Source organism: Ceratotherium simum, chromosome 3, assembly GCF_057802395.1.
Source record: "Ceratotherium simum simum isolate JZ-2026a chromosome 3, ASM5780239v1, whole genome shotgun sequence".
NCBI lineage: Eukaryota > Metazoa > Chordata > Mammalia > Perissodactyla > Rhinocerotidae > Ceratotherium > Ceratotherium simum.
This window is the reverse complement of record NC_141902.1, coordinates 17,750,090-17,763,678: the sequence shown is the minus strand read 5'-3', so window position 1 is coordinate 17,763,678 and position 13,589 is coordinate 17,750,090. Positions and strand designations below refer to the sequence as shown.

Below are 13,589 nucleotides of genomic sequence, written 5' to 3'. Positions count from 1 at the left end.
AACATCCATGCCCATCTTCCTCTACTTTATGTGGGACGCCTGCCACAGCATGGCTAGATAAGCGATGCATAGGTCTGAGCCCAGGATCCGAACCTGCGATCCCTAGGCCACCAGAAGCGGTGTGTACAAACTTAACCACTACGCCACTGGGCCAGCCCAGAAACTTCTGCTCTTTGAAAGATGCTGTTAAAAGAATTTAAAGAGAAGCCTACAGATTGGGACAAAATATCTGCAAGTCACAAATATGATGAAGGACTTGTGTGCAGAATATATAAAGAATATTTAAATCTCAAAAGTAACAAATAAAAAATGGAGAAATTATTCAAACAGACTGTATCAAAACATATGTGGATGGCATAAACAGATGCTCAACATCAACAGTCTTTAGGAAAATGAAAGTTAAAGCAACCATGGATATGAAGGGTCTGAGACTTCACCTTATTTGCATGCTAACATGCTGTTTCTTTTGAGACGTTTCTTTTAAGCGTTCATGATTATGGCCTTTGTATGGATCTTTTGAAAATTAATTTTACAGTGTACTTGGGGGGAATCTTTTCAATCTAGAAACAAACATCTTTGGAAATATATTCTGTAAATATAATCTGGAAAATTTTATTACTACTTTAATTATCTTTTCAACACCATTTTACCGGTTCTCTCTTTCTGAAACTCCTAGTCAGGTGCTGGCCCTCCCGAATTTTCCTGTCTTTTCAGTCCTGCTTTCTCTTTTCCCTTTTCTGGGAGTCTTTTAACCTCATCTTCCAAGTTTCACATGGAAATTATTTCCATCACACTTTTTAATTTTGTTTGGTTCCTTTGGTCTCCAATTTTCATATTCAAGTCTTTCCCCTTAAGTGTTCACATTTAAGAGCAAGGCACCAAAAAGCTAACTGGATGTATTGTGTATAGGGGTGAGGCTTGTCAAGCAGCTGGCTTCACTTCCGCATCAAGGACAGAGACCCAGCCATTTCACTGGCAGATCCCAACTGTCAGTATCATTAGGTCTTTTCTATTAATATGATCAATTTCAATAACTTGCCTGGAAGGGACAGAAGACCAGCTGCTGACATACCAAAAAAGCTGAACAGCAGAAGAAAACAGATCTCATTGTGGACCATGCGGGGGGGGGGGGGGGGGGGCACAAATGTGGCGAGATTCCAAACAAAGTAAAAAGAGAAAGGGAGCAACTACTGGAGGTTCAAAGGTAAATCAGACTAATTACTAAGAAGTAACAGAGCTCTCCCCAGCTATAAGATCTAAGAGAACTCTATCCCCAATGAATCCTCATAAAATGGATGCTCTGTGATATGATGCACCCAAAACATCCCCCTACAATAAACCAAGAAACACAACAGTGACATTCACTCAGCAGAATCTAGTAAACATTATTCTTGGTTGGGTCACACTTCAACTGGATACACAATATTTCATCACAGTTGACACTTATGTACCAACTATTGTTCTAAATGCTTTACATTAATTCATTTCTTCTGTACATCAAACCTATCACCACCATTTTACAAATGAGAAAACTGAGGCACAAGAAGGTAAAGCACTGTCCCAAAGTCACAGCTAGTAAGTGGTAAAGCTAGGATTCTAACCCAGTTAGTCTGTCTTCAGAATTCACATTCTAAACCATTAAGCATACTGCCTCTAATAATATGAGCAAAAATTTACCATTCCTCTACTATTGAACGTTAAGACTGCTTCTAATTTTTTTACTATTATAAATAAGAATGTGATAAACATCTTTTTGCTGAAATCTCCATCAACATGTTAGATCATTTTCTTATTTCTAGGGGTTTTCAAAGGCCCTGATAATAGCTGAACCATACACATCTACATTAGTGCAGACTCGAAATATATAAGTAGCTCATTAAGAAGGAAATCAGCTTTAATTAAAAACAACTATTAACTAAACTTCTGTGGATGAATGAATGGATAAAGAAAATGTGGTATACATATACAATAGAATATTATTCAGCCATAAACAAGGAAATCTTGTCATATGCTACAACACTGATGAAGCTTCAGGACGTTATGCTAAGCAAAATAAGCCAGTTGCAGAAGGACAAATACTGCATGATTCCACTTATATGAACTATTTAAAGTAGCCACTCACAGAAACAGAATGTCAAATGGTGGTTGCCAGGGGTTGGGGAGAGGAGGACACAGGGAGTTGCTATTCAATGGGTATAGAGTTTCAGTCATGTAAGATGAAAAAGTTCTAGAGCTGTGCTCTACAACATTGTGCTTATAGTTAACAATACTGCACTGTACACTTAAAAATTTGTTAAGAGGGTATAATCTCATGTTTTCTTACCATAATGGATAAAAAAACCTATTCAAGTCTTAAGCTTGCAAAGGCAAGAAGCTTTACAAGAAGAAGATATAGTCTGTTGTGGATCTTTAATTCAGATTTAGGTGTGGTACAGTATACTGTATAACTCTAAAATATCTATAAATCCTATGAACTACTTAACCTGGTTAGCTAACAAGTTTATTTAAAAATGCATGATAATACTTTTGCTTTTTCTCTTATGCTACAAAAACCCCCTATGCTTCTGGAAATCCAGAGTAAAGAAAATAAGGGCTCTATTAGATGTCAAATTGTTTTTATAAAGAGACTTTATTTCTCAGAAATAAAAAAAGCTAACCCAATGGCTTATGTTAACAGAAAAGTTATAAAACATGTTTTAAATAATTGCATAATGTGATAAAATATATCTAAGGTATGAAATAATGCTAGTTTATCAACTTTACATACTATTAATTTCTTAAGCTCTACATGAACTCATTTGGTTTTTTTTCATTCTCTTTTTCTTTGTCCTTCCAATCCATGCTATTCGAGGTAAAACCTAGTGGAAAAAAAATGAAAAAAGTTCCACCTGTTTGACTCCTTGCATTTATCAAGTCTGTATTAATCAAATGTATTTCTGGTAGACAAAAAACAGCAAGTGTTGATGAGGATGTAGAGATACCAGAACCCTCATAAATTTCTGGTGGGAATGTAAAATAGTTCAGCTACTTTGGAAAAGAGTTTGGAAGTTCCTCAAAAAGGTAAACAGAGTTACCACATGACTCAGCAATTCCACTCCTAGATATACACTCAAGAGAACTGAATATGCCCACACTTGTACACCGATGTTCAAAGTAGCATTATTCATCATTCTAAAAGGTGGAACCCACACAGCCAACAACGGAAAATAATGGATAAAGAAAATGTGGTATATCCACAGAACAGAATATTATTGGCAATAAAAAGGAATGAATTACTAACGCATGCTACAACATGGATAAACTTTAAAAAGTGAAAGAAGTCACTCACAAAATAATCATTTATATGAAACGTCCATAATAGGCAAATCTATAGAGACAAAAAGTAGATTAGTGGTTGCCTAGGATTGGAGGGTGGGAGGAGTGTAGGGGAGAATGGGGAGTGGCAGCCAGTGAATGCAGGGATTACTTTTGTAGTGATGAAAATTTTCAAAACTTAAATTGTAATGATGGCTGAATAATTCTGTGAATATCCTAAAAAACCATTATACTTTAAATGGGTGAAATTTATGGTATGTGAACTGAATCTTATTAAAGACATTAAATAAAAAAAGTACATCTGGTAGCTTTCTGAGCCCACACACAACACAAAGCCTTGTTTCTTTCACACCAGTGTCTAAATAACCACTGCTATTCTAGTTATAGAGTAGCATTATAATTGACCGAAAATCTCTAGCAAAAATTTAAAAATCAGGATGTTAAAACAGCTCTAAACTACATGAAATCACCCTAAAATTTTAATTTTGCACCTATTTCAGAACTATAGCCATTCTCTTGGCATCAAAACGTAAGATAGATAAATTTTAAAAGCACCTAAATAGAAAGTTTATTTGCCCATAGTACCATTTAAGGGGGGAAAAGTCTTTAATCTAAACTCTATGTGCTTTAAAAATTGTTAACAGTAGTAACAAGCTAAAGAGATTCATAATACCCATCATATAAACAATGTTAATCTACAAGTATAGATCATACCTTTTGACCTCTTGTCCTTTTTGCTTAGGAGATTCACCTCCATTCAGGATCTGTTCTAAATTCTTTGTTTCTACTGATCCATTTGGTTCTGAATTGGATAGTCCAAGCAATGACCTTACCCGCTGAGACCGTACATCTAATATAGTATCTGTGTAACCTACTTCCTGAAGATATCTATAAGAGAAAATTAAAAATATTAAATCCCACATATTGTTAATACCTGCAAACTTATTAACTCAAAATCTTATCAAAGGATTTTAGAAAAACCCATAATTCTATAAAATATATTCTTGATTTGCCTCAGTGACTTTCTTCTCTATAGACTACTTCCAGTTCTAAGAGAACAAGGCCAATTACAAACCAAAATTTATTTAAGAAAGCATATGCATAGTATGGCTAACACTAATTGTCAATTATCTTGAAACATAAAAGCCCTAGAGCCTTAAAAAGCTTTTAAGAGTTGATGATATATATTATTTAAAACAAAAAAAAAGCCAGAAAGTGGTAAAGAATGAATAGAACTAAACCTCAGAACAGTGACATGCTAAGTTTAAACCTGAGTTCTTCGCCAGAAGTTAATGGATAGGTTAGTTCTCTTCCTAGGATCTAAGGTCTCATGGCATTCCTATAGTCCCGTGGTCTTCACATTTTCTGTATATCTAAACCAGGGTACTTAATCTAGGATCCAGGATGAGACTGGAAAAGAAGAAAGGGACTGGATTATGACACAAATATAGATAATGGGTCATGAAAGCCTTTGTGTGACAAATTAAAGCATTTCTTCCTAAAGCATTTGATAGGCTAAGGAAAAATTCAAAAAAGGAACCTTATATATTGCTGGCAAATGAACAAAAGATTTTTAGGTGAAAGCTAATGACAGGGACACTGGTTAGGACAGTGTCCTAGGGACACAGCAAGAAGTAAAACTGAAGAGGAGGCAAATAAACGTGGAAAAAATAAGCAAGATATAATCTTTGTGACTTGGTGCACAAATAAACATGGCAGCAGAATGAAAGAAGATGTAAGAATTTGGGGAATTTTTACGGTTTCTAGCTTGGATGGTTGGATGGTGGTTCTATTCAATGAAACAAAGAATAAAGGTTTAGAAATAGTTCACAGAGTATCCATCAGATAATCATGTACTGTCTAAGAAAGTGACAATGTTTATTCAATACAATGATAAGAAAGGTCAAAAGGCTCAGAAGAGATTGGACGGGGTATATAGATTTGGGAGCCATTAGTGTTTGGTGGTATTTGAGGCCATGGATTTAAATGAAGTTACCCACAGAAAGAGAACGTAAATAAGCACAGAAAGCCTGGGGACACAAACATCTAAAGGGCTAGAAGAATAAGCGAAACTCAAAGGGAAATTTTAAAAAAGTACTTGAGAAATTAGGGGCAAAAAACATAGCACAGAGTGGTATTATGGAAATAAGAACAAAAAAGAGTTTAGGGCCGGCCCTGTGGCTTAGTGGTTAAGTGCGCGCGCTCCACTGCTGGCGGCCCGGGTTCGGATCCCGGGCGCACACCGATGCACCGCTTCTCCAGCCATGCTGAGGCCGTGTGCCATATACAGCAACTAGAAGGATGTGCAGCTATGACATACAACTATCTACTGGGGCTTTGGGGGAAAAATAAATAAAAATAAAAGAGTTTCAAAAAGGAATGAATAGTTAACATCAAATGTTTCCAAAAGACCAAATATGAACAAAAAAGGTCTGTTAAACATGTTTTGTGATAGTAGCTTCAGTGGAACATCAAAATGGAAAACAGACTAGACAGTTAAAACATGAATAAGGAAGTCTACGGAGATAAACTACTCTTAGAGAAAGGTAAGGAGAGAGAGAATATAAATCCAGGTAATGGGATTAGGCATTTATGAGAGAAATACTGTGCAAGTGATTTATCTACAGCTGTTGCACTCTTCTAAAAAATGCAATCCTCTTTTGCGGGGAACAACTCCCACCACACTCTAACCATGTGGTGTGAATGAGCAGCCAAGATCTTACACAACCCAGGTAAAAATAACTAACTCATGGGCAGTTATTTGATCAAGACAAGACAAATCTAATCTTTAGAAATTATTCTGACTAAAAGAGGCAGTCCCCTGCCATCTGGAGGAAAGTGGTTTTCAGCAGAAAGGAATAAAATGGATACACAGAGGAGCAGAAAACCAGAGAATAAGAACATATCCTGGGTGTTTCCAGTTCCTGAGAAGTCCTCAGTGCTACTCCAGCTCTTGTCTTCCTGACACTCAGTTATTCAGCACTTCCCTCAATTCTGCTAGCTACTCCAGCATCCTTCCAAACAAATCTGTTCTTACTAAAATTAGTTCGAGTTCTAGTCACTAAGCATTCAGACCAATAAATACCTCCTTGAATGGAACATCAGAAACTAAGGTGATGAATATGAGGTTTAAATACATTTAGAGAAAAAAAAGTTAAGGGAGTTCTCAACTGACAGCCTTCATATTTTCAGTGAAGTAGAACCTGAGGTGTTCTAACGAGAGTAAAGGAGAATGGACTGAGATGTGCTAGATTTAGAATATTCACTGAGGGCAATGGGAGCAGGAGGCGACCAGGGTTATGGAGAAAGGCTCTCTGCAATGTTTAGACAGAAAACCATGAATACGTAATGGCATTCACATGATTCTGTGATTTTTTTCTCCAAGAACTAATGAGCAGCAGAAGCAACAGATAGTAAGACTAAATTAGGGCTGGGATACTGCAGGTAGATATGGTAAAATGACTGCTGGGAGAGGAATAAGAAGTGGGCAGCAAGAAAGCTAAGGGTATTAGCAAAAGGATGATAAATCATGGGGTCTAAGCTGGAGCTAGGGGGAAAAAAATAAACAAACAAAAAACCCAACAACAACAAAACAAAATAAAACCAACCATAGGTAGAGGAGCTAAGGAGGAAAATGAAGTAGTCAAGGATCAAGTTAGGGTCAGAGGGCAAATAACATGGGAACTGGAATGAGAGAAGTGGAATATAAGACGACTGTCAGATCATGGAATATTCCAGAGGTAGGGCAGTTCTAGGTAATAACAAGATCAAGGGTCTGACCATATTTCACTGGGTTACTGAAGTGAAAGTAAAGATGTCTAGAGTTGAGAAGGTTGAATAATTGTAAGTTACCCAAAATATCAGTAGTATGCAAGTACCAAAAGTTTTCAAACCATAAGAGAGAAGAACAAATAGATAAAGACAATGAATAAGATTTGCCACACAAATACTTCCAATAGCAAAGAATTCCAACATCAAAACGCTTCCTCAAAAATTCAAATAAAAGTAGGATTTGGCAAGCCACACTGAAAGTTTCAGAAAACCAGCTAAATTCCTTCTCTAAAACAGTCACACTCCCACTTGAAACCAAATATGTGAATTTTGCAGTGATGGGATTGGGAGTGTCTACAAATATGAACTCTATGTTGTTTTTGTTCTGGCCTTCAAGTCAGCCAGTCTTTAAGACATTCTACCCCACAAATAAGAAAACAATATCATCCTAAGCAATGTTCAGAGGAAACAAACTTTAAAAAGATCCAAGAGTCTAACAAAGCAAAAGAGAAGCAATTTGGAAACTATACATATTGTCTTATTATCATTAAATTATTTTTCACTTGCAAAGTGACTGCATATAAGCACTTTCATACCTAGATCCTTCAAGAAAGCTGAAAATGAACCATTACTCACTGTCTTAACAGCTGTCTGCCTTGCTTCCATGTTAATTGGCTATTCTGAGGTGCTGTGGGAGCCTCTGCGTCTTTGGTTTCTTCTAAAAATTAGCAACAACAACAAAAAAAACAAGACAAGTTTCATACACATTATTTCAACTCTTGAAAATATTGCTGAAGTTCTCTTAGGGATAAATTTCCACAAAAATACACCTAAATATTTTGTAAAGGACAGAAGAAAATTAACTTTTATTGAGTATTAACTGTGGGTCACTCATTTTAAATGTGTCTATCCCAATAATCCAAAGACTTAGGTACTACCCTCCTTGTCTTAAAATTGGCAAAACCGAAGTGTACATTAACTTATTACTACCAGGAATTCGAAATCAAAAGCCCAGGCTTTGAAATAAAATGTTATTTAAATTAATTTTTTTAACTACCAGAATTCTGCTGAGTTGAATGCTTTTGAAATTAAAAAGCTATATTTAATATTTATATAAGCTATTCAAAATCAACACTGTTAAGAAATTAGGCATATATAAAAAAACTACTGAATAACTTAATTTTGAGTCTGTATCAGAAGACTCTAAATCTATATCACAAGATTTTAGCCAGTCAATTGCATTTTTAGAACTAAAAGTTAAACCAGAAAATGGTTTTTACTATAGGTAAAAAGTTATATTTTATTTTCAGCTAACAAAGTGTATGAATTGAAAAAGACTTTAATAAATAGTATAATTTCAGGCGAGTTAAGCTCTCAACAAGTATCCCTAGAGTGAAATTTAAAACTATTTACTGACAGTAATGATATTATAGAAATATTTTCCCATAAATTCCCATTATAAAAATAAAGATAAAGCAAAGAAGAGAGGGCCGTAAAAGATCAGCCCTCACACGGCATGTTGAGAAGTCTTAGAATGGCTCACAGTTGTTATGCTCCTAGACACCTCAGTCATGTGAGCAAATACTTATTGGTAGCAATTCAAATATTCCCTGCAGGCATTACTTCTCTAACCCTAACAATCCCATTATTAGTATCTTCCATTCTTCCCCTGAACGTAGGAATTTTTATGATTTATAGAAATAATTATTTCATTCTAATAGTTCCTCTATTTTTCTATTTATAATTAGTTCCCCTATTTTTCTATTTATAATTTTTCTATTTATACCATTTTTGTTTATTTTTTAATCACATATAACACATAATCATTGGGGAAAAAGTACATTTAAAAAAAGAAGATGGGCCGGCCCCATGGCATAGCGGTTAAGTGCGCGCACTCTGCTGCTGGCGGCCAGGGTTCGGATGCCGGGCACACACCAAGGCACTGCTTGTCAGGCCATGCTGTGGCGGCGTCCCATATAAAGTGGAAGAAGATGGGCACAGATGTTAGCCCAGGGCCAGTTTTCTTCAGCAAAAACAGGAGGATTGGCATGGATGTTAGCTCAGGTCTGATCTTCCTCACAAAAAAAAAAAAAAAAGAAGAAGAAATACTATGGCCCAATCCTACCACCAAGAGTGTTCGTACTTGAGACTTGATCATTCCACATTTTCCATCTGAAAATACATACATAAACTTCTCCCCTCAAAAAAAAAAAGGGCCAATGTGTGTACTGCACTATAAGCTGCTTTTGACACAATGTATCTTGAACATTCTCTCTACGGCAACAAACAGAGATTAACGTCATATAAAATGATTACCTAACATTCCATAGAAAGAGTGTGTGTGTGTGTATATTTAATATTAATATATATATTTATTTAATCAGTTCCTTAATGTTGAAATTACTTTCCATTTTTCACTATTATAAATAATGCTGCTAAGGATATCCTTGAAGTACACCATAAGCATACAGCTCAATGAATTTTTGAACACACCCATGTAACCAGTACCTAGATGAAGAAAGAAAACATTATCAGTACCCCAAAAGCTTTCCTTGTGCCCTTTTCCAGTCACTAGATACTCTTAAAAAGAGTATCAACACTATGCTGATTTCTAAAAACTAGATTAATTTTTGAATTTGATATACACTAAATAATTCATATCAATTTTCAATTTTCTGTGACCCATCCACGTTGTCAGGTTCTGTTACACATAATTTCTTCACTTTGTTACTAAACAGCATTCCGTTATGCTAAAATATCACAACATATCCATTCTAATGTTGAAGGATGTTCAAGTTGTTTCTAGTTTTTTCCTATTAAAAATAACGATATCATGAACATTCTTACACAAGCCCTATGATGAACATATGTATTCATTTTAAGGAGTGGAATTACTGGGCCATAGGGTATGTATGCTCTGTTCCCTTTAGCAATACTGACAGATCACTCTCAGAGTAGTTCTATCAATTTACAATCCCAACACCAGCAGGTCTACAAGTTCTGGTTGTTTCACATCCTTATCAACATTTGACTTTTTCTCTTTTGGATTTTAGCCATTCTGGTAGGTGTCTAATTGTATTGCACTGTGGGTTTAAGTTGCATTTCCTCAATAACTAATAAAATTGAGCATCATTTCATGTGTTTATTGGCCACCGGATATCCTCTTTTATGGAGTGCCTTTCTAGTCTTTTGCCCATTTTTCCACTGTTACAGTTTTTTTTCCTAAATGTAGGGAAAAAGGAGCTCCTGACATATTTGGATACAACCCCTTTTACAGGGTTAAGTTTAGGATATATATATTGGTATTACTGAGATGGGTATAAAAACATGCCTATCTTGTACTTTCAAATCAATATTTTGCACATTTTCTCTTCTTTACATTTTGATTTATTTGGGGTATATAAAAGGCAACCGTGATTCATTTAATGTTTACCTCTATCTATACTTTGATGTAAATAATTTTATCCCATTTTGTTTGCATGGTGTTTGTTTCTGCCCATCCCTTTGTTTTCCACTAAACATCCTGAATAGTCTTTCTACCTCAGTAAAAACAATTTACTTTGTTATTATTATGTATCCTATAAATAAAATACTTGCATGTTATTTTATTCCTCAATTTGAGGAAGTTTAAACAGTTAAGTTTATACAGATAAAAACAGCCTTGTTTTATCTTACTTCAGTTGTGGACAGCAGAGATTTATCTGCCAACAAATCTGCTAAGTTTGCTTTATACAAACTATTGCACTGGGACCAGCCAGCCAATCCTGACTCTGGCTAGGAACAATGTGGCTGCAAATAGCCTCCTTCCTCACATTTATGCAGACCAAGTTACGTGGGACAGCCCTCAAATTCTAGAAAGTGACTGCTTATTTTCTAAATATTTTAGCCATATTAGAAAGAAAATGAGTCAAAGAAAAGCTCTGAATCCATCAGGTTTTCTCTTATGGTGAAGCCACTGCACTCTCTCTAACTGCAAGGGGATTACTGTAATAAATAATAAACATGGCTCAAAATATATAGACCTTCCATCTTTTTATCATTTATTGTTGCTCTTCCAAGGAGAAGACCACAATATTGTTTCCTGGCATCAGAGTGAGGCTTCACAACCACTGAAAAGCCAGATCAAAGGAAACCCATGCCACTCCTATCTTGGTCTCTTAATTTTATATATATGACAACAATTGGAAGATAAAATAAATGGTTGCGCTGCTAAAACCAGTAAGAGGAGAAGACCCAAAAATAAATTCATTGCAGACTGTATGTATGGAGTATTTCTGCTAAGTTCTAAATACTTAATATTAAACTAAAAACCAATTAACTAAATTTTTAAAATTTACTATAACACCTAACTAAAAGAAATCCATACAAAATTTTATTTTCCCTACTATATACGCTTTGACTTTATTAAGTATAGAAACAACTACAGAAGAGAAGAAAAATTGAATATCCAAATAAAGACACATTTTTTTCTTGTCTTAGTAACCAGCATCCAAGAACAGCATAGAATTCAATTTGACTGCACTATCAAAATGTGTATATAAATGTGTTCTAACCATACCTGAGAAATAAGAAATTGCTAGTAATATTCCCAGATACTGTATAATATAAATCAAAATATTCCTTACTTACTAGACTTTCAGACTACTCCAAGTGTAATCACAGTCCTTTCCTACACCCAGCCCTATCTTCCCTGGATAACTGTTCATCAGATACTACTTTCACACTCACTACCTGTTTAGTAAAGAGCAAGGCCAATTAGAGATAATTTTTTCCTTCTCTTATTTTTACTGGCTCTCTCCACAGTTTCCCAATTCAATCAAATTTCCAATTTCTTTAGAGCTTAACTTAGTTAATCACAGCTGCTTCAGATGAAAAGAACGTTTTAATAATAAAAATTAAGCTTATATAGGATTGGACAAGGATTGCCTAGCAGGCATTACCTTCCACCTCTAATTACTACCAAAAATGGACCCACAGTTTTACAAAAGGTTTCAACACAAGGAAAATAGGACAAATAATCTCAGAATTGAGATGTAGACAAAACTACCTACTAACTTTCATTCATTTACTATTTTCCCCAAAATTCTAGACAGTATTACAGTAGTCAACCACCCAACTAACCAATGCTATCAAGCAAAATAGGGGAAAAAGAACATGTCTATTACATAAAAATGAGCTTAAACCAATTGTTCTTGAATTGGGGGGGTAAGGAGTGGTTAACAGAAGAACTGAGTTTACCTGATTCAAAGGTTGGCATTTTCAAATCACCTTGGTTCAGTTCTGTGCCATATTTTAATTTGTGATATTTTGCCCTGAAAATTTAATAATAAATTGTTGAAAGAAAAAAAATTTTTTTGCTTTTCTAAACAGTTAAGTAAGCACTAGTATATACTTCTACAATAACATATAAAACATAACACGAATGCCTATTTCTTTAGAAAACTTTACTTGCAAAAGAAGCTGGAGAAAAAAATGTACTACCATAAAAAAAAAAGAAAAGGTAAATTATGCAGCTAACATATAATCCAACTAACATATAAGCCAAAGTTAAAAGAAGATAATTTTTTCCTGAATTAAAACAAAATTCTAAAACTTAAACTCTATAATAAAAGATAAAAGATATTTCAATTTAAAGACTTTGATCTTTTTCTTTTCTCATATAAGAATCAAATCAAAATATCATGCTGTATTTTGGGCAAAGTTTTGTATCTTTCAAAGAGCTTTCAAATGCATCGTACAATGGTATAAAAGAGAATAATATTGTTCTATTTTATTTTATTCGTATACAAAAATGAGGCACACATACCTTTCTTGTTTTAATGCATACTCTAACATCTTTATTCTTCTTACTAAATCCTTCTTCAAGTTTTCTTGACCTTTTCTTTCTCCTTGCAAAAATGCTATCCGGGCCTAAAAATATAAAAGGTTCATTTATTTTAATTTTTTCTTAAGTATCCATAGGGGACTGAAAAAAGGAAAATAATAAATGTAAACTTCTGCATTTTTATTCATGATAGCATGATTTAAAATTCAAAAAAGCAGTCAACAAACTTTCTCTGTTAGATAACAAAATCACTTTAAAAATAAAGATAACTAACTATAAATTAGCTATTTGCTTATAATCCTTAAGGTCTCTAATATTAATAATTAATTTTACATAATCTTGAAAGGAAATTTTATACGTAAAAATTGCACCTAATTCCTAACATACGAGTCACAAAGAACTACAAAATAATATTATATTCACAAGTAAATATTTTTCCCAAAATGAGATATTGGTTGTTTCAAAATTACAAATTATTTTTTAAATTATTTGAACATTAATGTTTCATATTACCTCAAAAGCATTTCTTTCATGAAATACTTAAAAATTTATAATCTTCTCCCTTCTACCCACCCCACTCCAAACTGTTTCAATTCTTGAAACAGTAATACCAGAGTAATACAAATAGTTTAAGTAAAGCCACCATATGTTCAATGACCTCATTACTTTCTGCGGTCAT

The 13,589-nt window shown here is 34.4% G+C and overlaps 1 protein-coding gene across 3 annotated transcripts in view; it reads right to left on the bottom strand.

Annotated features, from left to right (window-relative positions):
* STRN3 (striatin 3) overlaps positions 1–13,589 on the bottom strand; it is a 105,920-nt gene that overhangs the window by 41,041 nt on the left and 51,290 nt on the right. For all 3 annotated transcript variants that reach the window (XM_004421142.3, XM_014780433.2, XM_004421143.3), the window contains exons 2-5: positions 12,893–12,996; positions 12,325–12,398; positions 7,723–7,804; positions 4,030–4,203 (exon numbers count right to left, since the gene is read on the bottom strand). In XM_004421142.3, the coding sequence (XP_004421199.1) occupies positions 4,030–4,203; positions 7,723–7,804; positions 12,325–12,398; positions 12,893–12,996 (434 nt within the window). The remainder of the gene's footprint in view (positions 1–4,029; positions 4,204–7,722; positions 7,805–12,324; positions 12,399–12,892; positions 12,997–13,589) is intronic.